General features: G+C 35.9%; 2 protein-coding genes across 2 annotated transcripts in view; one reads left to right on the top strand and one right to left on the bottom strand.

Moving 5' to 3' along the window:
* Window positions 1–26639, bottom strand: part of opcml (opioid binding protein/cell adhesion molecule-like) — a 153247-nt gene that overhangs the window by 88242 nt on the left and 38366 nt on the right. The window lies entirely within an intron of this gene.
* On the top strand, window positions 18286–19963 carry LOC131548753 (CD209 antigen-like protein D). Its single transcript, XM_058790262.1, has 5 exons — window positions 18286–18414; window positions 18504–18707; window positions 18790–18917; window positions 19313–19419; window positions 19517–19963. The coding sequence occupies exons 1-5, from the start codon at window positions 18303–18305 to the stop codon at window positions 19638–19640; spliced, it is 675 nt and encodes a 224-aa protein (XP_058646245.1). The 5' UTR covers window positions 18286–18302; the 3' UTR covers window positions 19641–19963.

The raw sequence follows: 26639 nt of genomic DNA, 5'->3' as shown, positions 1-26639 counted from the left end.
AAATGCATTTCTGTATTCGTCCTGTAGGTGTATAATTACCCAAACTGCTGAGGTGACTTTTCAAATTAGTCCTTGTTGGCTATAATTGGACTCATTGTGCTAAGCAGTAATTATGAGCTGATATCATGCATTTTAATGCTGGAGATTCAAAGCAATTTTTGTTTTGCATGATACAGAATTGACTTACTATTCCTGAGAGGACAATTTCAATGAAGTGATTAAGATGCCTTGTATGTTAACTGATTATTCTCTTTGACCTGGTCTCATTAGTGAACACAACTGAATTTGAAATAGTTTGTTTACCGATTACACAACATGTTAAAGAAAATGACAGAAAGGTTGATTTTTGGTCCCTGATTTCATGACGAGGTAAAATGACATTGTGGCAGACATTCATTTTTCTGTCCATGCTGAAAGCAGAAATGCTGGCCAAACATCAGAGCCAATAAGAACAGTGTGTGGGAGAGGTTTCTGTTTGCACCAGGGGGTCAAGGCTTGGCTGATTAGTAAAGCCCCTGCTGATAGATGCGGTACAAAAAAAAATTGGATCCTATTGATTACCCAAGCGTTCATATAAAATACTAGAAGCAACATATACTTACTAATATAATTAAATATATTTTATTTGTGTCAAATTAACAGTAAATTATGTGAATTGGATTAACCGATTCACTGAAAAGATTAAACTCAAACCCCTGACTCTCTCAAAGTTTCTCCCACAAACTAAGGAGCACAGAAAATTTTAATGATTTTTTGTTTGTTTTTTGTTTTTCAGATCTAGCAAAACATGTTTAAAGATATGTATGCGTGTGTGTGTCTATATATATCCATGAAGGCTGGAAGTGAAAAACTCCTTATATTCAAGTGTGCAGAATTATTAGGCATGTTTTCTTTTACAGATAAAATGAGCCAAAAAAGATGAAATCCTCATGAGAAATATTCAAAACTAATGCAATGCAGAAATTGCAAAGTTAAGACATGACCATTGGACAGCAAAGTGTTAACTAGGTCAGAAAAAAAAAAAAAAAAAACAGGTGGAGAAGAAAAAACACGTTAACTGCAAAAGAATTCAGAATTAATGTGAAGAATTAGGTGTAAAACCATCAGGAAACATTTAGTCTCCAGCACCACCATTTTACAGAACTGCAACCTTCCTGGAGTCTCCAGAAGTGGAATGTGTCAGGTTCTCAGTGACTTTGCTTGGGTAAAAAATCCTAAAAAATGGCCCTTACTTAACAAGAATAACATGCTGAAGTATTGTGAAAGTATAGGCTTTATGGACATATAAGTTGTGAGTGACTCTTGAAGGACCAGCATCACATCCTCTTGTACCACTGTTTGAAGAATTTATCTTCCAGAATCTGGCAGTAAGTTTTAGGAGCTCAATTTTAGTCCATCTCCTATCCTGAAAAGTCTGTCTTGTATCTGCTGTTGGACAATTTTTCTTTAGAAAAATGAGTGATTTCAACAATTTTTAATGTTCTATTTTGTAATAAAAAAAATTCTCATCCAATACATGCATTTTGCACAAGTCATGTGTTTTTTGATTATTCATTTTCAGTCTATTATAGTTTGACCAATATATTCTACTTTTGTGACATAAGATTTTTGAAGCAAATGACAGAATTAAATCTACTGTAAATGCCTGGAAAAGGAAGGGGAACTACAGATACTCTTAGTGATCTTGAACCTTCTTGAATGAAGTGTATTAAACAAAATTACATTTATTAAATTAAATCATGAAACAAACATACCCATGGACTGTTTTTGAACTCTTTCCTGTCCTTTTCTTCAGAATAGATTAGTCATATAGCAAATAACCTGTTGAAAGGAAGTCGGAACTCAACAACGCAATATTCCCCAGAAAAAGTGACTCTTATTTATATTAGGCTTGACAAATTGGAAAGCGCTTGACAGGCTCCCTTGATCTTCATTGACTTTCATCAAAGGTTGCAGACTGCGGTGAAAGACTGGGGATTACTTTGGAGTGTTTGGAGGCTTTGGTCTTAAATTAGTCATGGCTTAGAAGGCAACGATTCTTCCAGCGATTTTAAAGTTCACTCGGTCTACATCTATACAACGTTATGAAGATCTAAGACAATACATCATGCATAAGCATTGTTCATAGACTGAGAGGCACATGCTGTGCTTAAACAAAACCAAAGGAGAAGGATATGAAGAAGGCTGCAAATGGTGATAAAATATTTTATTAGAGGAACATTTGGGGGTAAATATTATGTAGGTCAAAACATCAGAAGCCATTCTGGAGGAACTTCAATAGATATATTAGAAAGTTTTCATCGGCTGAAGCTCGAGCTTCTGAGCTGTAGGCTTTGGAGTTTTGATGTACACAAAAATGAAATGCTAAATGTACTGTACCCACCCTTTTAGACTTGGGGTGGAGGAAAAGCTGAAAAAAATAACATATTGATAAAAATCACTGTTCTCTTCCAGCGTGAGTGATGTTGTTTTCACACTGTGCAGAAATGCACTATTGATCAGTAACCCCAGTACATTTACCATCATTTTTCTACCTCGGCACACCGCAGACAGAAATCACTCCCGCTTCCAGGGCCACTTAACTTGCCCTTTTGAGGGAGAAAGGGATAAACAGCGTATGCAGTATGGACCGAGCTTGCCCCAACCCAACAACACCGCCCACCGTAATGGAGTGCGTTTGACCAGCAGCGCATGGAATTGGTTCCTTCTTTTATTAGCGGGATAAGAAATCAGTGACTACAAAACAGGCAGCGAGTGAACATGAACAACAAACTCATGAGAATGGGAGTGATATAAGTGAATGGATTTATAAAGCTTTGCCAGGACATACCGCTTCTTATCTTCAAAGAAACGGAAAACAAAAATGTATCTTTTACTTTTATATACAAAATATATTCTTAATAAACAGTGGTATAAAAGTATTTTACTATCATTTTGTCTTGATTTTCAAGTTTCTTTATAATAATGTATTTGATTATGTTTCTAAACTTAATTTTTTATTCAAATATTTTTATCATTATTTGTTCTGTTTGATTTAAACATGTCATTACATTCAATAGATTTTTGTTCAAAACAAAATAAAAATAATAAAAATATACAATGAAATAAAATAAAAAATAAAAATTCATTTTAATTTAATGTAATCTGCTATGAGCATAAATGTTAAAGCAAAATATATGGTGTGCAGTAAGTTTTAATATCGTGCACTTTTTAAGAAAATGTATGTTTTTAAGGGTTCTTTGTTTGGAAAAAAAGGCAAAATACACTGTAATAAAAGTCTTTTTTAGATTATTGGAATGTGTTTTACAGTACTATTTAATCATTTCTATTTTTATTTTAAGGAATGTTACTTTGCCGTTTCTTTGTAATTGTTTGTAAAATTGACAAGAAATCTCTGAGTGAAAATTGTTTTTCAATTTTTTTTTTTTTTTTTTGGTGTACAATAAATGATGGAAGAAATTGCTAGTAAAATTTCACAAATATTTACAAAATCAAGTAACACATTGAATTAAATGTAAAATTTAGAAGAAGAAAGACCAAAATAGTATTTTCTTGTAAAACGCACACCCAATAATCTTTGCTTTATTTCCAACTTGTTTTGTTATATTTCTATTGAACAGACAGAGAAAGTATTTTCTGCAAAAATGATTTTCTTAATTGATGTGCTAATCTATTTTTACAATACAATGATTAAGAAATGAATTTAGCAGAAAATGAAATTAAATGAAAACAAACTCGACAAAATGCAAATGCAATACTTCAAAACTAAACCCACAACAACATCCACAGAATTCCTTTATAAAAAATGTTTGCTTTTGAAATCTCACACTAATTTGCCGGTTGTACCTTGTTGTGAAACTTTCTGGATGCATATGTGCAGCTGGAAATGAGGAGGTGAAGCTATTTCACCCCAAACTTAATGCAATATCACACTTCTGTTCTACTTCTCCCACACTCGGCCGGGGAAATGCCTCTCATTTCCACTTCTTCAAAGCTACGGTGTCCTCAAGGCAGAACACAGCCCCTCTGCTCCAGCACGTCACCCAGACTAATAAGCAAAAGCTGTCCTCACTGGAGCATGGGCCGCAGCAGCCACAGGAAGAGCAGATACAGACCTTATCATGAAAAAATAATCCCTGGCTAACTGCGGCAAGAACCCTGTAGGATTGCACCTCCGCTGCAGACAGCTGGTGAGATTACCAGAGAGACCGCAGATCTTTTGCAGAGCCATCTAGTCCAATCAGACCGGACGGGTTTGATGCAGCAGCGGGGCGAAAGGAGATGCTACATTTGAGTTTCTCCCACAAGCAAGCTAGCAGCATCTTGCCTTTGGGCTGGAACACAATTCTGCTGAATCATGATTAAGACAGCAGCCTCTAACGTTTGGAGACAGACCCCTTGTTCAGATATTCAATGGGGGACTTATCGTAAGGCTCAACATGAGGCCATATGTTTCTTGGCTCAAGGAAGTTACTTATGTATCTCATTCTGTTTACTGCTCACTAGACCAAGTAGCTCTTTACCAACCGCCACTTTTATTTATCCTGCAGGGCATTGGGATTTTCAGATTTTAAAAGTTGTTTGTAGTGAAGGATTTTACAGTTGATTTGGAATGGGGGTGTCAGAACAAATGGAGTTGTCCTTATATAACTTCTTGCAGACGTTGTGTCGCCGTCATCAGCAATCCACAGGACCACCTTCTCCACCCCCATTCCATTCAGATTTAGATTCCGTCCCATTGTGACACTTGAAGACTTTGAAGAAATGTATTTTTATGATGAGACTCCAGCACACTTTCATGAGAATACATTTTTGATGACTGCTGCTACAAAACACTGAGATCTAAAAGAATAATAGACAGAAATGCTCTCATAAGGAAGGGTAAGTGAGAATACTGCTAATTAACAATCTCTGCACCTGTGCCAAATTACTAATGGAAACCGTTCAATAAAAAAGAAACAAAATGAAACAGAAAATAAAGGTAATATGATATATGAAAGTTATGTCAAGAAAATACTCTTTAAAAAAAAAAACAAATTTTAACAATGGCTCTTCAGTTCGGTTAAATATGTGATACATTAAAGGAAATTGCTCAGCCAAAAATTATAATTTGCTGAAAATTTACTCACCCTCAGGCCATCCAAGATGTAGTTGATTTTGTTTCATCATCAGAACAGAATTGAAAAAAAATTCAGAATTTCGCTTGAGGAATCGTTATTGTGGACTCGTATTTAACAACAATGGTTTAAAGTTAAAATACCTTTTTAAGAAAAAGATTTTCACTTTACAAGACATTAATTGTAATGTGGATTATTGTGATGTTTTTAGCATCATTTTGGATTGTCATGCTGACGGCACCCATTCACTGCAGGGGATCCGTTAGTCTCGCGTACCCAGACCTTCAGACTGAAAGTCTGGAATCTATGGTAGCTTTCATAGGCCAAGGCCCGCCCATGAGGCCATTTGACCGATATGTCAAACAACCAATCACAGTTCGTTTCGTTCATCGTCACGTTTCAGGGCGTGAAAATGTCTGAGGCTGAGACTAGGGATCCGTTGGTGAGCAAGTGATGTAATGCTACATTTCTCCAAATCTGTTCTAATGAAGAAACAAACTCATCTACATCCTGGATGACCTGTAGCTGAGAACGTTTTCAGCAAATAATTATGATTTTTTTCAATATATGCATTTTACTACATTAAATAACAGAATAACCAAGCTGCATTTGTTTAAACACATTTCAGATTAGGCATTACAGTGTACTGTAGAAACAAGGAAGAACTTGACTCATTCATTTCAAATGATTGTATAGAACAGCTGGCCTTCTGATTTCATGTCAGTGTCACTGAAGCTTTTTGAGATGTACCAGATGAATAAAAATCCTGACTGATGAAGCCAACAGTTTCTGCATTGTGCCATCTCGGTAGATGAAGAATGAAATACAGCTATTCTTCAATCTACTGTTAAAGATTTTATGAATAAATGTCTTTAGTTACAGCAATAAATGAATAAAATGACATGCCAAAGTAGATGAACTTCGCCAGCATTGTAAGATGTTATCTTTCAGTCAATATGTTTACTACACAGCCGCTCCAAACCTAGATAAGATGTCTGTATGTGGGAGAGTCATAGGCCTACACTCAAGACGGTGATTCCTCAATTGTTTGTTTTTTTGATGAAAACAGCTCAAGGTTACATGGATTTATTTTGATGCTTCTGAAACTGAGAAGGAAGATTTAATCCGCCAAAGATTATATTAAATATTAGATTTTTTTTGTCGTGATTGTGAAAAATGTCACCATTGTATGTCATTCATGCTGCATCGAGAATTGCAATAGTAACTCAGATCATCGTTCTGAGAGAAAACTGGATAAAACAGTATGTTTTTTTCGCCTTTTTTCTATGTGTAAACACATCAAAGGAAGCAGGTCGCAGAGAAGACGCCGAATAGTAAATCTGTTAATGTCACTGATTAAACCCACTGCCGTTCACTCAATAAAATAATCACATTTCTGTGTTTTTGAAAGATTTGATTTTGTTGGTTTAATAATTAACGCTACCTTGTATGACTCGCTTGTGAATTAGCAGAACTTGAACAGGGGACTTTCTAAACTGCTTAAAGTGGCTTAATGTACCAAGACAGTGATGAAGACAAAATTGTAAAGCATATACTATATGCAGATACGCATATAAACTCAACATGTTAACGCAACGCATTTATTTACATTAAGCATTTTCCTCTCATAAGAACAAATGCACCGAGACAGTGATAGTAAAAGAAAACATTCTGTACACACCTTACTAATAAATCATAATATGTGCAGAAAAACAGATGAGCCCCAAAATATGAACATTAAATATCACTGTTTTAATCCACAAGCGCTTTCTACATTACGGTTTTTGAGGGAAACGCTTAATGTTTAAACATGTCGCGTTAATATTCTGGCTCACCTTGTCTTTTAGCATCACTGTCTTAGTACATTAAACCAGCATTTAAAAATGCTACAAAACTGTTCACAAGCTCCTAGGGATTTGATTTTGCTTGTCATTTGTTTAAATAAATATAAAAAGTACAGTGAGTTTGTGACTGTTCGCTGAATGTGATCCACAATCTCTGATTCTCCTCCGTGGCGTGGAAAAAATGAATATTTATAATGGCAACAATTATACTTTATCATTAAAAAAAAACGTTTCCAACAAAGAAATGGATCGACTTCTGTCAGCTTGTTGAACACACTTTATTTGGATAATTTAATATGACGGCTGAAGCAGCAGCGAGCGTCCAGCGGGTGACACTGTTTTCACGGTAATCAGATCAACATTGTAAATGAAATTCTACAAAATCTAAGAAAAAAAAAAGTATTTATCATGCAATGCCACAAATTAGCTTCTCTTCCCTGCAAACGATACAATGAAGAATGAATATTGTTTAACTTAAAGGCAAAAACAAAACAAAAGATAAGCAGTTATCCGTATAGAGAATGAGAAGTAACCATGGGAACGGACAGCATATCCTGCTAATATGGCGGCGCCTTCCCGAAATGCAACGCGGAGTGAAAAGACTGTGACGTAATCCTCATTCTCTATAGTTATCTCTAACAACACAATAATATCTCCTTTTAGTGTCATTTATGCTATATAGTCCTTTCATAGCTTTATAAACAATAAATTCATCAAATTGAATACAAATTATCTATAAAAAAAAAAAAACTTACTGACAATGCTTCCTACAGATGATCACAAGATGAATGGCTGCTGCAAGTTTGTTGTGTGAAGTTCTACTTAAAAAAGGCAACTGAATTTAACTGACTTAGAATGTTACTATGGTAACTATATTTTAAAGCAAGCTACATGACTAGGTATCAGAATTGATCACTACAAACATTAAACTCAAATAGATGATCCAGAACAATATATATATATATATATATATATTAGGGTGCATCAAAAAACACAATTCTTGAATTTTTATATGGCTGGGTGCTAAAAGTGTTCCAATATATGTAGAAACAACACATGCAAAATATTTTTCCAGTACATGATGATTTAGGGTGCCACCGCACATCTGTTTTTGTTGGATAAAGTGGTTAATAGTGCTCAATGGTCGCCATTGAGATCTGAGGTAAACAATACTACAGCTCAAGAAAACTGAGGTGATCTTTCTGTTTGAGGTGATCTTTCTGTGTTGGGTATGTATTATTACATATTACTATCATATCTGTAGTTGTGTCTTTGTATACTTATTTATCATAAGTCATTTAAGTCATATTTATAGGTATTTGGTGCTCATTACATCTAGCTAACGTTAGTTTGCCAACCACAGTTAGCTATCTATGTTAGCTAAGCTTAATAGCTTAACATCAACAGTATTCTAGAGTGGACAATGTCATATTCAATGTATACAGTGGGTACGGAAAGTATTCAGACCCCCTTAAATTTTTCACTCTTTGTTATATTGCAGGAACTGCCTGAAGAGCTCAGAGACAGAATTGTGGCAAGGCACAGATCTGGCCAAGGTTACAAAAACATTTCTGCTGCACTTAAGGTTCCTAAGAGCACAGTGGCCTCCATAATCCTTAAATGGAAGACGTTTGGGACGACCAGAACCCTTCCTAGAGCTGGCCGTCTGGCCAAACTGAGCTATCGAGGGAGAAGAGCCTTGGTGAGAGAGGTAAAGAAGAACCCAAAGATCACTGTGGCTGAGCTCCAGAGATGCAGTCGGGAGATGGGAGAAAGTTGTAGAAAGTCAACCATCACTGCAGCCCTCCACCAGTCGGGGCTTTATGGCAGAGTGGCCCGACGGAAGCCTCTCCTCAGTGCAAGACACATGAAAGCCCGCATGGAGTTTGATAAAAAACACCTGTATAAGATTCTCTGGTCTGATGAGACCAAGATAGAACTTTTTGGCCTTAATTCTAAGCGGTATGTGTGGAGAAAACCAGGCACTGCTCATCACCTGTCCAATACAGTCCCAACAGTGAAGCATGGTGGTGGCAGCATCATGCTGTGGGGGTGTTTTTCAGCTGCAGGGACAGGACGACTGGTTGCAATCGAGGGAAAGATGAATGCGGCCAAGTACAGGGATATCCTGGACGAAAACCTTCTCCAGAGTGCTCAGGACCTCAGACTGGGCCGAAGGTTTACCTTCCAACAAGACAATGACCCTAAGCACACAGCTAAAATAACGAAGGAGTGGCTTCACAACAACTCTGTGACTGTTCTTGAATGGCCAGCCAGAGCCCTGACTTAAACCCAATTGAGCATCTCTGGAGAGACCTAAAAATGGCTGTCCACCAACGTTTACCATCCAACCTGACAGAACTGGAGAGGATCTGCAAGGAGGAATGGCAGAGGATTCCCAAATCCAGGTGTGAAAAACTTGTTGCATCTTTCCCAAAAGACTCATGGCTGTATTAGATCAAAGGGTGCTTCTACTAAATACTGAGCAAAGGGTCTGAATACTTAGGACCATGTGATATTACAGTTTTTCTTTTTAATAAATTTGCAAAATGTCAACAATTGTGTTTTTCTGTCAATATGGGGTGCTGTGTGTACATTAATGAGGAAAAAAATGAACTTAAATGATTTTAGCAAATGGCTGCAATATAACAAAGAGTGAAAAATTTAAGAGGGTCTGAATACTTTCCGTACCCACTGTAGATGTCTCATGTTTATTGAGAGTAGCATTGTATTTGTTACAGTAAATTAACATGAAGTTGCTCATTGGAGCAGACTCTGGCACAGACTGAGCAATTAAGTTTTAAGTTTAGTTAGTGTCAGCTCTTACCATTTAGGCCCTGTTAGTTGCCAGTGAGTTGTTACTAGATAGGGTTTGTTCTTTTAAGTGTGTCAGTATCGCCCCTTGTGTTTAACAATAAAGTCAATTAAACTTTATATGTGTGTCCGACATCCATCACTGCTGCACAAAATTCAGGGTAAGACCACGTGAACATGTCCCATTGACCTCCATTCATTTTGTCTATAGGACAAATTAATGGAGAATCTTGAAAGTTGAATTCTGAGAAATGCCCAAGTTGCACAAAGGGCAAACAAACAACTTTACTTTGATAACCCTATAGAACATGTTACTGTATAAAAGTTCACTGTACTCAACATTTCCAGGTCAACCTTTTGGCAATTAGACAAAAAATTGCACATTTTTCGAAATTTCGCCAAAGTTCATGTGTTAGGTGGCACCCCTAAATCTCAGTGGAATTCCTCAAAACTTTGCAAAAGTAATTTTTATGTTAATTGGAACAAAATGCCAAATTGATATTTTGAAATTAAAATTTCCCATTCAAATTTGATGCACCTAATATATATATATATATATATATATATATATATACATATATGTGTGTGTGTGTGTGTGTGTGTGTGTGTGTGTATTAATATTAATTAATATTATATATATATATATATATATATATATATATATATATATATGAAATAATAAATAATAAAATTAATTTAAAAAGCACACACGTACACACAGAGAGAGAGACCAGCAGTGTTTGGGAAAGTTACTTTTAAAAGTAATGCATTACAATATTGCATTACTCCCTAAAAAAGTAACTAATTACGTTACTTTTTTAATTTTTATGGAAAATAATGCATTACGTTACTTTTGAGTTACTTTTCAAATCTGGGCAGGAGAAGAAAGTTTAACACTATTCAGCAATAACAAAATGTGTCATTTTTGCTTAGTATGGTTGAACTGGATCATCGAAGTTCAGTAGCAAAGACATTGGTTAATGAAATGGGATTAAATACACATATTATATTTGTCTTATTTAACATATTTAATTATTACAGATTTGCATAATATTCTGAGTTTTCATTTGACTGTTTTTATTCATTTTGAGGAATACTGAATCTGTTTTGTGCAGGTGATATAAGTAAAAACATGTTCATATTTAGTTTAGAACTACAGTAAGATCATGCTCACACAGCGCACACAACACCTCTGCACTTACTCCCGATTTCTCCCAACATGGCAACATGAGAGCTGTCAGTCAATACATTGGAAACAAAGTAACTGGAGTTACTTATTTGAAAAAGTAACTCAGATATTACATTCTAAATTAAAAGGTAATGCGTTACTTTACTAGTTGTTAAGCTAAACTTGAAATTGTGTTTAAAAAAATAAAAATAAGTAAATAAATTAATTAATTAAAATTATATTCATCATTGTTAAATAAAGAATAAAATATATCAGATGAAATGTTTTGATTTGAGATCAAAATGAATGGATACTATTGGTTGTGGGCACATAGAGCAACCTGGAAGAAACAGGGAAGCTGATTGGCCATTGAAACGTCACATGTTACATAGAACCAGGTGTGCTTGTTTGATTATCAGTGTGCAGAGGGATCTCTGTTGGAAAAGTGAATGTGCTTGTCCTACCCAAGTTGGTGTTGATACTGGTTATAAAACCAAAGGAGAAAGATTGCTAAAGCATGCACAGATGTAGCCATTGAGTTTGGAGTAAACTACATGCTCAGTTTGTTCAAAGACAGCTGGGAAAAGCCACAATGTGTTCATCAAATTGAGATGCTACTGGTAGGATAAAGACTCATTTCTTTAGTGGCTACAGATTGTTTAAAAGACCAATTGTGAATGTCTTGCAAGTTGTTTGTTAAAGCTAGCGGGTTTAGCATCTAATATGCTAACTGGCCATGTGCAGTAAATGCACTTGATTTAGTGTTGCTGTTGAAGCGCTATGTACTGTACTTTGTGATTGAGTATTCTAGTAACATTGGTTGTAGCTTAAATAGGTTTAACATCCTTAAATGACCGCATTACTGTGTGTAGCGACTCATATTTATATATTTTCTCTGTATAGGTTATTAAGCTAAGCATCTGAATTAAACTCTGAAAATAAGCAAAGGAAGATCAAGTTGTTGCTGAAAGATTTTCAATAAATTGCTTCAGTGATGAAGAATCAGATGTTTTGAGTTATTCCATGCACCCTCTGAAGTTGATTGAAGCCTTTTTCAAGTTTAGGCAGACATTGAGGCTGAGAAGAATCCCTAGATAACTTGACACTAGTTACTTCAAAAGAAGTAATCTGATTACGTAGCTCGCGTTACATCCAACACTGCACACCAGACATTAAAAAAGTGAGAGAAAAATAAAAAAAACTGTATACTTCCACATCAAGAAGCCACACTGAAAGAAGCTGTCAGAGGTTGTCATTATGTTTTTATACTTATCTCTGTCGTCTTTTCTCTGAAGCAAAGGAGGTATCAGAGCTGCACATTTATACGTGATATTTGGCGTGACCTCTTTTTGCTACTGCTCTTACAGCATGTTTTCATGCTACACAAGCTTTTTTGAGAGGAAAATATTTAGTTCAAGAGATGACTCATCAACCTATTCACTCAGCTGACAGCAGAAAGCACCAACCCTACCACTCTCTCGCCTGCTCTGTTTTTCTATAGCCAGTTAGTTAATAATGGCTCTGGTATTGATGCTAAAGCAACATGAAATGAACAGAAGTAATATAGACAGTCAGATGCTCTTGCTTTCACTGAAGTACAAAATGTTCTTTCACAAACTTCGCAACACTAAAGGGCTGCTAACAATGAATAAATTATTTATTTAAAAAATCAATTGTTCTCAACTGACTGAATGGAGAGCAAAAGGAAGAAGTTTCCTGCTTCTCAGTTTTTTCTCCTGGAAAAAAAAAGAAAAAGATCCCATAATCTCGTTCTTGCTCCACAAAGCGTTTGGTTTGGTATTCATTGCTGTGGTGTTGGTGAAAAACCACACTGTGCTGAAATGACACCTCCATAGCTTAGAGTGTTCCGTAAGCCTCTTCCAGGGAAGACGCTGGCACATCCCAGAAGCCCTCTCATCACAAACACGAGCGTGTGCCACAGATAAGTCATGCTCCTCGGCGATTATGTCGTAAACACCATTTCTTCCCCTCAGCTTCTGAGATTCTCTGCTGTCTCTCTCCTCGGTTTCGTCGCCGAGGGTCTCTCTGCTCCTATACAGATTTTAATTGCTTGGCAATAAAAAAAGAAGGTACCGACAGCTGAGACAGGCTTGCTGAGCATACATGGATACCGAGACCGCCAGGAGGCAAGTGAGCCCTCAATAAAAGACCATGCATTAGAACCGATTTCCACATAAACCAAATGGACAATTTGATGTGAGGCACTCTCTAAGTTAAAGACTGCCAATGCTTTCGAGTCAAATTTGTGGCCCACTCTAAAAGGTCAAATATTGAAGTAGAGTAACTGCCTGCGAATTTGACGCCACATTAATTTGACAATCAAAACAGTCCTCTCTCTGTCAAAGTAAGCGTCTCTCCTGCTATATGTGAATTCTTGTACTTAGTGTATATTGAAAAACTGTTTGAAGTTGTCCAGTATAAATATCTTCCCTAATATATTACATCCATCATATAGACCTATATGATATATGCTAACAACTTTCTCTCGTTTCGTTAAAACATCAAGGGACAGTTCAACTACAACACTATTTTTTTTATCATTTACTCACCCTCCTGTCATTCAAAACCTGTATGATTCTCTCTCTTTCTGCAGAACATAAAAGATATTCTGAAGAATGTTTCAACTGTTTTTGTTCATTGTTACATTGTGCACTTTTTGTTGTGTTTTGTAATTGTTTCTCTGTTTTCTCTATTTTCCTTGTGTCTTTTGAGTTATCGCCGATGATGTGATTGTTTCTCATCTTTTTTCCTCATGTTTTATTTATTATTTTATTTTTGATAGCTTGATGAGTCTTTATTCTTTATATTGCATACTAGCGTATGTAATATTCCTACACCCAAAATCAATGAGGTCAAAAACATGGATTATATGGACTATGCTTTATTCAAACTGTACAATGACACTAAAGTTAAATCTCAATCTCAAATAAAGAAATTTTTGGACTCTACAATGACCTTTAGTGTAAATGCTGAGCACTGAGATATCCTTGTCATACTATTTTTTTTCATACAACACTATTGTTCTTTTTTTTTTTTTTTTAAGAAAATGATTGAATTTAACATGTACAGATTTAATGCATCATGTACTAAATTGAGTTACAAGTAAAGTGACAGAATTTTACATAGTTACAAAAAATGTATTCTAATTAAATGCTGTTATTTTGAACACTTACACATTCACACTCATCAACAAGGCTGCTTCACGTGAATGTGAGTGCATTAGTTTTAAATTGCAGGTATTTCATGTATGAGATGAGATGAAGCTGAAACCAGCACGTCCAGTGCAAGTTGGCTTTGACTAGTTAATTTTACTTGCTATTGGATGGTTTTCTTTTGCTGTTTTTGATGAGCTTACAACCAGAGACTTGAGTGTGAAATGTTAAAGAGGCTGTTGTGCCTGCCTTGATTTATTGCAATATTGCAATTATTTCTATTTTAGCAATATAAACGTGATTGCTCTCTTCACACATCAACTGTTTCTTGTTTTTCACTGGCATTCCTCTTAGGTGTTGAGGACTTGTGCATCTTTGCGCCTACATTACTGTTAAAATCAGACACTCTCAGAAAAAAAAGGTACAAAAGCTGTCACTGGGGCGTCACTTTTCAAAAGGTACAAATATGTGCCATTTAGGTATGAATTTTTACCTTTTAAGGTACTTACATGCACCTTTAGAGGTAAATAAAGTACAGATGTGTACCTTTTGAAAAGGTATTACCCCACAGAGAGACACTTTTACTCAAGTGGTATTGGAATTGGTGATTTGTAATGGTAAGGTATCTCTACTTTTACTTAAGTATGGTTTTCCGTTACTCTTTAAACCTCTGGCTAATAGGAAGATGTGTTTCTTAAACACTACATCAGCATATTAGCATTATTTCTGAAGGATCATGTGACCCTGCAGACTGGAGTAATGGCAGCTATGCCATCACAAATAAGATATTAAAGTGGAAAACAATTATTTTAAATTGTAAGAATAATTCACAATATAACTGTTTTTTGACCAAATATATCCAGCCTTGCTGAACATAAGACATATCTTTCAAAAACATAGCTATGCTAAAATAGTCTACGAAAAGCATGCATATTGGAACACAGAGGATTTCTTCACAGTTTATAGTGTGTTTCCTCTTTGGGAACTCCAGGACATGGTAAGTTCAGCCAAGTTAAACATGTTCCTAATATTTATTCACGAAAAACACAAGCGCATTATTCAAGTAGATAATACGTCTCCCCTGCTGCTCCCCTCCATCAGCTCAGGGCAGCTACATAAGCACAGAATAATCACTCTAAGTGATCTCACTATCAATAACGCGGCCAAAATATTTACCTGTTAGATCCGATACCAACTCTAGAAAGGGAATTTGTGGAAACAAGAGGCTCATTCTGTTCAAGCCTTAGTGTTTGCATGCAAACTCTTACGGGATGATTTTAGACCATGGTGCTAATGGTTAGTAAATTAATAGCATGCTGTGTAGAAGCCTGTGTACTCCCTCAGAGTCCTGGTACTGAGAATTAAGCCCGTCCTCAGTCCAGCTGGGCAAAATTGAAATCCAAGGTATGTGAACAGATAAACTACAGCTAGAGCTGCTTTATATAATCAACCGTGTTTTTGATGTCCATTTTGTTCAGTATTTTTAGCCACTAAAGGGAATTACATTCTCATTAGCCTCCGTTTCTTATCGGAGAACAGAGGTGCATTAAGTATGCAGTGTATAAGGTTTAACCTTCATTTACTTAGCACACTTGGCTAGATTGTTTCTACTCTAAAGCACAAGGGAAAGAATAAGGGAGGGTGAGTGAAAGGTAAAGGTCTTAACTGTAAGCCTTTACATTTGCTTTTCATTTTAGCTACAAATCTATAATCTGAGACAACACTAAAACTTTGGATTTAGAAGCTAGTTTAAACCTTGAAAAAATGTAAAACAAACAAATTGTATAATATAAAATGAAGAAGAAAAATAACATTCTGTACTATGTTAGGGTAAAACAATCAGTTGTGACCCTGGACCACAAAACCAGTCTTAAGTCGCTGGGGTATATTTTTAGCAATAGCCGAAAATACATTGTATGGGTCAAAATTATCCATTTTTATTTTATGCCAAAAATCATTAGGATATTAAGTAAAGATCATGTTCCATGAAGATATTTAGTTAATTTCCTACAGTGAATTTCCTACTGTAAATATATAAAAACTTAATTTTTGATCAGTAATATGCATAGCTAACTTTAAAGGTGATTTTCTCAGTATTTTGATTTTTTTTTTTTGCACCCTCAGATTCCAGATTTTCAAATAGTTGTATCTCAGCCAAATATTGTCCGATCCTAACAAACCATACAGTGTGTTTGGCGATGCTGTGTGTTCTTCTGCTGACTGCAGTCATAGTGCTGGGAGTCAAATTCAATAAAAACTACACAGAAGAGACACACCAGCAACTAAACAAAGAAGAGAGAGCTTGCTTACCAAATAATTGTGACCTGATTAAACAAAGAGAGAACATGGCAAATCTTAATTTTGGAAATTTGACACTTATGACTGGTTTTGTGGTCCAGGGTCACAATTATCACTATATATTCATATAATAATGAATTTCATTGCATTAGATACAAAATATTAATTCAAGTTGCATTTGCAAACAAACAATGTGTCAGTCCTCTGTCGTGTGTTTCCCGCCCTCATACCTTCTGCCCTGTCTTGCCTGTCAGGTTGTGTTGTTTTCAACTCATACTTTTTAAACGTAGGTGAGGGTTCAGTCCCAAACATATAGCCTAGCTGGTATTATGACAATTACCAGCAAGTTCTCAGTCATTTAAATGGTGCATTTCAGCATTAAAGTTACTATTTCCTTCCAATTAGCAAAAAATAACTTTTAAAAATACGAATATGTGAGCTCATCCCCCTCTGCGTAGACAGGGGAGTTCTCACAGGAAAGTCAATCCCGCATCTCACTTGGGAAGCTCACCCATGTAGAAAACAACGTGGAGTCGCATGTCTCCGCAGCGCTGATCTGCCAGACAGCATCTCTCTCCTCAGCTGAGTGGAGATGATAGGTGAACATCGTCTCCGCACACCGCCGCATGACGTGATCCCTGTCAGAGTCTTAACGGTGCACCACATGTTCTCCCATCAGGCTACCTGCGGTAGAATCCGCCCCCCGCCCTCTAATAACCTGAAGCCAAGTGAGCGACATCTGATTCGCTGATTTCAGGATTAAGAATAGATTGTTGTGCCTTGTGTATGTCTGTTCTGCAATGAAGATTTGAAACTAGAAGACTGATAGCTTGGTAATTCTGAAGTCTGGATTGATCTGAGTTATGTAGATGACACATGGAAACGCACTGATTGCAGCACAATGCTCTCACGTCTAGATCCATTACATCTGCTTCAGATCCATACTGAACTCCTGCCACAAGACAAAGAAATCAAAACAGGGACTGTGGGTTTAAGAAGTTTAAACTTCAACTACGATCAAAATGAACACATAAATGCACATGGAGAACACAGTGGCATCTTTTAAAAGCAGAAAAGACGCAGAGTTCAGAGCAGTGTAATCCATCTGAACAGAACTGCACAGAACAACATTCACCATTTGAATGATTCCAAAAAGCCTGAAGATAACAGAGTACTTATGTCAGCAAAACCATTACTGGTACACACACGATGAACAGAGAAGATGGAGAGGAGATGATTATCTAAACCAATGCAGACAATGTTCACACTTTGTGTAGTGTTAAAAACAGAAAAGAGGTGCAAACACTGCCCAACACAGGAACAATATTCAGCATTTACAGAATGTTACATTTGTCTGACACCTTAGTGCCTTTTCTTCCTCTTTCAAATATTTTACCCTGAAGAAACCAATACTGCAGTCATTTGGTTTTTACATAAATAAAAGCAATGTGTTGGGGCCTTTTTTGACTTGCGGCAGAGTATTGACGCCATTTTCAGAAAGTGTCATTTGGTGGCATTTGCAGTGTCATCATGTCACTCTCCAATGCAAAAAAATCAAAAAATCAAATAGAGTTGAGTGAGAAGTGCTTGTTTATGCTACCAAGTTCAAACACTGTAGTTCAAATGTGTTTGTTGACTGTGATTGTAGTGGAGTACATTGACATGTCAATAATCTACAGTAAATGAGTATAGAAAACTATATGATTATATATTATCATCATCAATAGTCAGCAAAAACATTTCTTTTTAGCGTGCTAACAGAATATCACATGTTCTTGACCACAAATTTCAAAAGCAGAAGTTTAGAGGAGTGCAGTCCACATCTCGAATTTAATTCCAGCAGACTGAATGTGTCTATTGCAATATGAACATTCCTGTTACACATAGGATGGATAGAGAAGATAAAGAAATGATGGATATCTATGCTAATGTAGATCCTCAAGACAGGACAGAAACAGAAAACTCATACACCAGAAGACACCAAACACCTCAACACACAGGTGATTAGGCTAATTTCATTATTACACACATTTTGTGTGTTATATGAGTGTTTAGGATCAATTTAACTTCTTGTCTGTGGTGTGTTTAGAAAGTGACTGTGTGAGGACGAGAAGCTCCAGAGCATTTACAGTGTGTTTGGCGATGCTGTGTGTTCTTCTGCTGACTGCAGTCATAGTGCTGGGAGTCAAATTCAATAAAAACTACACAGAAGAGACACACCAGCAACTAAACAAAGAAGAGAGAGCTTGCTTACCAAATAATTGTGACCTGATTAAACAAAGAGAGAACATGGGTAATCATGAAGTATATTAAAACAAAAATGTTTCGTAGGATGCAGTATTAGTAGTTAATAGGTGAACTGGTTGTGTTTACAGATGGATGGGTGTGCTATCAATCCAGTCTTTACTTCATCTCTTTTGAGATGAAGAACTGGGATGAGAGCAGAACATACTGTAAGAACAAAGGAGCAGATCTGATCATCATTAACAATAGTGAGGAACAAGTGAGTAACAAATAAGAGCAGAGGAAGAGTGCAATCTCTCAAAGGTGTTGGATTGTAAAACCTTGTTCATGCCGGTAATGAATTATTAAAAAAAAAAAAAAAAAAAAAAAAAAGGATTTTCAGATGTGAGTGTTGCACTCAAAAGTGGAGGAAGATGAATGCAAGCTTGCTTTCAGGGTTTAAGCAGACTAAATGGTTGGAGAAGTGCAGTTATAACATATAGAAGATCCAACTATAACATTTCAATTAAAAGTTATGAGTTACAATTTAAATAAAATTAAACATGTATTAATGAATCATTCACAATAAGATCAGTAACATGCATGTAGAAAATGGGTGAGTTTTCATTTCAAGCTGACTCTAATCTAAGACTCATGTCTGGTTCATTCTACTAGGACTTTATTAAAAGGGTTCCTGGTGATACAGGAGTCTGGATTGGTCTGAGTGACAGAGATGTAGAGGACACATGGAAATGGGTTGATGGCAGCAAAATGACTCCTATGTGAGAAATCACTGATTATTATCCAATAAATGATTCTCGGTGTATCATATCACACAGAAAGCAGCACTGAACATCTAATGTTGATCTGTTGTTTCAGGTTATGGAGGTCTCGAGAGCCCAATGGAAATACAAACGAGAACTGTGTTTTGGCTTTTGCATCAGGGTGGATTGATCATGGGTGTCATAAAACATTTAAATGGATCTGTGAGAAGAATATTTAATGTGAGTTATTAAATGAGATGCAAGTTTATGTAATATAATACATAGAGGAACAATTATGTTTGTTAAATACGTGAAACAACGATCAACTGCAAATGTTTGTGTGTGTAAACGGTGTATTCTTCTACAAGAAAAAAAAGGTTTTGAAAACAATTTCACTCTGAAATTGCTAGTAAATTTCACAAACAATGAAGAAATGGCAACACATTGAGTTAAATGTGAAATCTCGAAGTAGAAAAACTTTTTTCTTTTAATAATGTAATCCAATAATCTGTTTTATTTTTCTTTATTTTTTTGTAACTTTGAAAAAATACCTTCATTATTAAATCACTGAGCAAATTAATTTGTGTTTCTTTTATATGTTTTTGTTTGTGCTTTTTCTCTATGGTTTCTGTAGTTTAATTAGCTTTTACACAACATTCTGATATCTCGATGCCAATATAGCAGACCTAGCACAACAGTGTAGGTGAAGGAGTATGTTGTGAGAGGCGCTGGAAAGAAGAGACTTGTACTGTAGGTGTCTCTCATCACCTGTTCGCTTTCATTAAGAGAGATCATTCCAGAACCATACCTCTCTGATCCCTCCTAGGATTAGACACCGCTTGTCATGTTCCATGATTTTTCCCTCAGCTCAAGTCATTTCAAGGAGCCTGAAGTAAAGCGGGAGCAATTTTGTGAGACAACGCTAAAACGTACAACCATCGCTGCCCACTTTATGTGCGAGCTGTCTGGAGATGAAAGGTCTTTTTGCAGATCAGACTCCCGAGGCACGAGGTACTCGGCCTTGGGGCTTATGAATACATATTTCTAAAGCTATACGTGACTTAAAATTGGCTTCAGACAGACACGCTGGGCTGTGAAGTAAACAACGGCTTTAAAAATCAAGAAGACGCAACAGAAACTTGAGCCCACTGTCGAGTCACAGTTTGAAGCACTTAGGAATGGTTATTAAACAGCTTTTTCTGCTAAATGAGGAGATGAGGGAGGGTTGTGGAATCCGAAACTCAGAGAAAGTCACATGAAGCTACTGGCATCACAATGGCTGACACACCAGCCGTTTAAACACACTAAAAACAGTCACTGTCATTCTTACTGGCACAAACATGTCTCATTTCTATGCAAATTAGGCTCATTATAGATTGTGAGACATCATTTTAGTGACTTTCATCCTGTATCATCAAAACATCACTCTTGTTCAGGTGCTCAACGGGGTCGTGCAAAAATCAGATTTGAAAAAATGTTTCCCTTCAGTTAATAGTGTGATTTTCAATTGATGTCCCACAGGAAGTTAATTTAATAATGGCAGGAATAGAAATCTATCTATCACCTAAATCCGATAAAGCTTCAAACTTCAAGGTTTTTTAAAACTTTTAAATAAGGATTTGCCAAGCCAATGTTCAAAGTTTGTCTTAACAAAAATTGATTTAACAATTGAATTTCAAGGATTTCAATTCTAATTCTTTACATTCAAGTTTGAATTAGAATTCTGCATCTTGTTTGTTATCTCAACTCAAATTCAAGAATTTAATTGGAATTTAAAAGGCTTTCTCAATTCAATCATGAATAGTGCACAATCATAGTGCTCAAAAATATTTAAGCAATAATTTACACTACCATTCAAGTATGATTTAATTTTTTTTTTTTCAAAAAAATCACAGTTTCCACAAAAATATTAAGCAGAATTGTATTAAACAAAATATCAAATTATTAAACTGTTTACAACAATGATAAAAAATAAATGTTTCATGAGCACGAATGATTTCTGAAGGATCATGTGACAATGAAGGCTGGAGTAATGGAGGCTAAAAATCAAGCTTTGCCATCACAGGAATAAATCACATTTTAAAATATTAAAAACTGTATAAAATATTAAAAGATACTACAAATGCATTCAAATATCTTACCCACCCAAACTTTTGAATGGTAGTGCAGCAGTACAAATAAAATAAAACACATTTTGGTTAAACGCTGTGAAGTCTGGATTGGTCTGAGTGACAGACATATGGCTTAACATGTGACTGAGGTGAGGGATGCTTAACCATTGATTACGGCAGCAGTTATTCATCAGAACAGTGTTAAAATCAGGTATGTGTTCAGTTAGTCAATTCCACCCCTTAGTAAAATCCTCCATGAAATGCTGTCTTTACAGTTAGACTGAAGACTATAGAAGACCAGCAGTGCAAACTCACCTGCAGGTGCAGAATAAACATTCAGATAGTTCAGGTGTTGATGTTGCAATGTTGTTGATGACTGTAAGTTTGAAAGTTGATGACTTTATTTGCTGGTTACAGATATTTACACACAAACAGAGCACGTATCTTCATTTGATATTCTCCCTCATGAGCGGTACTGCACGGCACACCTGCATGGCCCAGGAGGGGTTATTATTTACATCTGTTGCACGGTGTAAATAAACATATCACTCTGGAGGCATGGAAATAATGCTATCCAACTGGAATAAACTGAAGACACTCTGAAGTTTGTACAAGAAAGCAACGAGAAACTCAAGGACACCTGTCCTTGGGCTGTAGCTGCGAATTCTAGAACTTAAGCATGGTTTGTGGTCAGTCGACCCTTGATTTTTAGAGATTTCATCTCCTTTCAACAAGAAACGTTAATAATCAATATACTGAAAAATAATAAATAAAATGAAACAAAATTAGCTTTTACACTTTAGCTGGATAAAATGTGTCACATCTGTATATTTGTGAAAACAGCTGTATAAATACTGATTATACATTTAAATTGTCCATTGTTCCTGCATCTAAAACTATGAGTGATGATATTTTTGGGATTTTTAGCTTTGCCATCCCTGGCAAACAATGGAAGTTCAGCAGAGCAGAACTTCTACAGAAAACAGCAGATTAAACACAGTGAACAAATACAATTTGCTGAGTTCAAAATGAAAATGACATCCCAAAATTTCACCATTTAAAAAAAAAAAAAAAAGAAAGTGCATAAATCAATACACAATACATCTTTTATCAGGAATCTAAGACGTGGAATTATAAGCATGGAGACATTTTAGAATAATCAAGATCTAAAAGTAAATTCATCAGGATATTGTGAGAAATTAAATGTCATAATGATACATTTTCAATGGCCTTCACATCAGGGTATTGATGCCAAAGGCAATGGGGCTCGTCAAGATGCCTTGGGAATGAGAACGTGTTGGGAGATAAAAGCGCACCGCCTCCCTGCCTCAGACTAGCTTGTGCCTCCATTCTTCATTGACAAGCCACCATTCATAACAGTGTACATTAAACGTGTTGCACATACCTAAATGTTGGGGCTATAAAAGTCTTTTACTGTTAAATGTATTGGAAATAGCACCGCCGCGCAACAAAGATTCACAAACCGTTTTCAGCTGCTACATCAAATCTCAGATCTTTTGACAAAAGTGCTGCTTTGGAACTCAAAACACGCTCATTAAAAACTCATTTAAAGTCCTCTTCTAAAGTTTAAGAATGTGACCGTGTTCAAAGAGTTAGGAAAATTTTGTGATTTTTGGCTTCAGAGCCAGAAAACTGATTATACAGGCAAAAGTGTAGCTCCTCAGGCAACAAGCAGATCTGTCTCTTACAGAACGAGGGAGTCACCCCTTAAACACTCTGTCCTGAATCTAGAGTTTACTTACAAGAAAGTAATCGCAAACCTGTATAAAAATGAAAAGTATAAATGAGGTCTCTTAAAATCAGCAATGAGATTAAAGGAATAGTTCTTCCACAAATGAAAACAGGTTTAGAGAAATTTAGAATTACATCACTTGCTCACTAATGGATCCTCTGCAGTGAATGGGTGCCGTCAGAATGAGAGTCCAAACAGCGTCCAAAAACATCACAATAATCCACACAACTTCAGCCCATCAATTAATGTCTTGTGAATTAAATCTATCACTAAGGAGTTATAACTTTAAACCTTTATTTCTACAAGTACAAGTACATAATCCATAGTAATGGTTCTTTCAGTTAAAAAAAAAAAAAAAAAATATATATATATATATATATATATACACACATATATATATTTCCCCTGTTGTCCTCTCATATCGAAATCCACTGACATATTTATTATATGTTTTGGACTTCTTGCTTCTATGGTGTTAGATCTGTGAATTATTGTGATGTTTTTATCAGCTGTTTGGACTCTCATTCTGACGGCACCCATTCACTGCACAGGATCTATAGCAAGTGATGTTTTCCTTAATCTGTTCTGATGAAGAAATAAACTAATCTACATCTTGGATGGCCTAAGAGGGTGAATACATTTTTAGCTAATTTAAATTTTTTGGTGAACTATTCTTTTAATAAACTTCTGTTTTTGTGATACTCTGAAGAAGCAGAACCCATCAAATCATGCAATCAAAAGACTCAACATGAACACAAATGTTTCCCATCAATTTCTTCCAAAACCAAATTAGCTGAGCAATGTTAATTGTTCACAATAATGTGGATAATATATAACAACAATTTTCTCATTTAATACTTAAAGAATTTTAATCGAAACATCTGAGACTTAAATTAAATTAACACTTAACATTCAAATAGTAAAAATAAAAATGATATATTTATATATATACATGCTGTATATACATACATACATACATATATATCAAATATCGTAATGAATGTAATAATAATAACAACAACTACAACAACAATAAAACCAACAACAAGAATTCTTCTAGGGTTCTTCCTAGGACCTAGAATATTCCGATTAAACATACTGTATTTTTTTTCCGTATGGATTTTATATGCCACTACACCATTTTAAGAAGTCATTCATATAACTACCTTTTTGAATACTAAACCTAGATCTGGTTGCAGAAACAGAAACCGAGGGCTGGAAAACTCTTTTAAGCCTCAAATCTTTGTGTTCAGCCTCAAAGCCAAGCGGTCGACTTGTATTATTTGCTCTCACCAAACAGAGGCACCACACAGAGTCTTATTCCGTTCTTTTCCTCTTCCACAGTTTTCTGTCTGCAGATGAGAAGTAGGCTGAGGCCTTGAAAAAGTCCCCGAAGCCCTTTGCATCAGCAGCGTGGCTAGAGACAAGAAAAGCTCTCAAGGACTGAGAGCTTTAATGATATGTTTGCCACTGCAACTGCTCACAGAAAACTGACAGGGCCACCGATGGGGGAGTTTCACATCCTGTTAGAAGACGTATGAAATTTGCCTCATAATTTTTGTCACTTTTCATCAAAAAACCAGAGCAACTGCTGAGCTTCCTGCAAATGCAAATATTCTCTTATTACTGGTTGGCCAGAGACCTGAAATAACATCTTCACAAATTTGAATTATGAATGTCATCAGTCATCTTCTTTAGCTATAGGAGTGTTGAAAGGAAGTGTAAAAATCTGTCAAGGTAACTACAGGAATGCTCTCCCCAGCTGATGTCTGTGGATAAGGTTTGCTATTATCATGACAAATTCACTGTGATGAATGCACCCACATTCTTGAGAATGTTGTGGAGGTGGATGGTTTTGACAAACGTCTACCTCAGGCTTTTGAAGCACACAACAATAAGCAGCGTTCGGTGGAGGACAGGAGTAAAATCAACTCTATCAATTCTAGAACAATGCTTCTCACATACTCTCCAGATGGTTTAACGGACTAATATACACTCCTGTTGAAAAATTTGCATCTCTTTGGTTTCTCTCAGTCCTGGCTCATTTTAACACTCTACCTAAAAGTACCAAACAAAAGACATAAGGATAATGTCACAACATGACTGGACCACTTTTAGGACATATATTTTGCTATTTAATTTACAGAGCATCCAAAACAATGCTGTGTTCTGGGCTAAATGTGCCCATTGTACATGTGTACTTAATTTGGTGGTATTTTTACCAGCTGAGAACTCACAAAGAGTTTATAAATTGTGTAAAGGAGTCAAAAAAGAACCAGTAATTCATCTAACTGCATCCACAGTTTGTTTAGAAGCAGACTGAAAAAGGTGGATCCAAAAGAACAGCATTTATTTGAAATCTGAAGGTCTTTAATGTCACTTTTGATCAGTGCACCCTTATTGAATGAAAGTATATATTACTAAGCAATACTACCGAGCTTAAACATTTGAACAATAGTACAGTAAATATAAATTGCATATTTTCAAATACTTTTTTATTCTTGGGTGTTTGGAAATGCCCCAGATATTCAAAATGTGAAAGAAAGAAAGACATTTCTACTATATTAAATTATTATTATTATTTTTATTTTTTTTTGTATTTATAACATTTAATTTCTATTATTTTATTCCAAGTCTAATTATACATATCCTCAAATATAATATGATCTGATGTAGTTTTAATTTTACAGTGTGACAGTCTAATTGCTTAGACTGAGAATTTATTCGAATAAATGGATATTTAACATTAAATACATTATGACTTGAGTCAAATTGAGGTTTAAAGTAACCTGAAAAAAATACAGGATAAAATACTTGAAAAAAAAAAAAAAAGGGAAGAAATGCCTGTGGCAATCAGCTTTTAATTAAAAAATAACACTCTTTCTGATCTATGTATAATTTAAAATGATATCTTTGTATGTCTACAACCTCTATTCATGTACGTTCTTAATTCAGGAATGTGAGATGCGAACCGGCTGAACGTCACAGCACTGACCAGATTGTGGTGTGATTAAACAGAAAACGAAAAACCTAATGGAAATCCGGCGATACCTGGAGGTTCTGATGTGAACAAAGGTCAACGTTTGACCTGCAAAGTTTGAGAGCCACTGTTGTAGAACGTTGCCGTTTGTAAGTAGGACTTGCAGTGTTCTAGAACACGCTCAAGTTCAAGAGAGGATGTAGAGCATATCAAATAAGCCACCATACTCAGTTGTGTCACGCCTGGTCAGAACTTCCCACAGTCGCCATCAGACCCGGTCTCACTGTGACCTTAGCAAAGCGTCCTCACCTCACCTCCAGCTAATTTTCCCCTCGCCCGAGGCTACTTGTATTCCCTCGGTTTAATCCTGCCACCAGCGGATGGTCTGAGCCCC

Source organism: Onychostoma macrolepis, chromosome 10 (assembly GCF_012432095.1).
Source record: "Onychostoma macrolepis isolate SWU-2019 chromosome 10, ASM1243209v1, whole genome shotgun sequence".
Taxonomy (NCBI): domain Eukaryota; kingdom Metazoa; phylum Chordata; class Actinopteri; order Cypriniformes; family Cyprinidae; genus Onychostoma; species Onychostoma macrolepis.
The sequence above is the reverse complement of the archived record's forward strand: the minus strand, read 5'-3'. Positions and strand labels throughout refer to the sequence as shown.

Bases quoted from the DNA above. Each gene is read 5' to 3' on its own strand.
- LOC131548753 (XM_058790262.1), top strand. From the start codon at position 18,303: ATGGATAGAGAAGATAAAGAAATGATGGATATCTATGCTAATGTAGAT. The intron at 18,708-18,789 runs GTAATCATGAAG...TTGTGTTTACAG, and splicing joins TAAACAAAGAGAGAACATGG to ATGGATGGGTGTGCTATCAA. The intron at 18,918-19,312 runs GTGAGTAACAAA...TCATTCTACTAG, and splicing joins TTAACAATAGTGAGGAACAA to GACTTTATTAAAAGGGTTCC.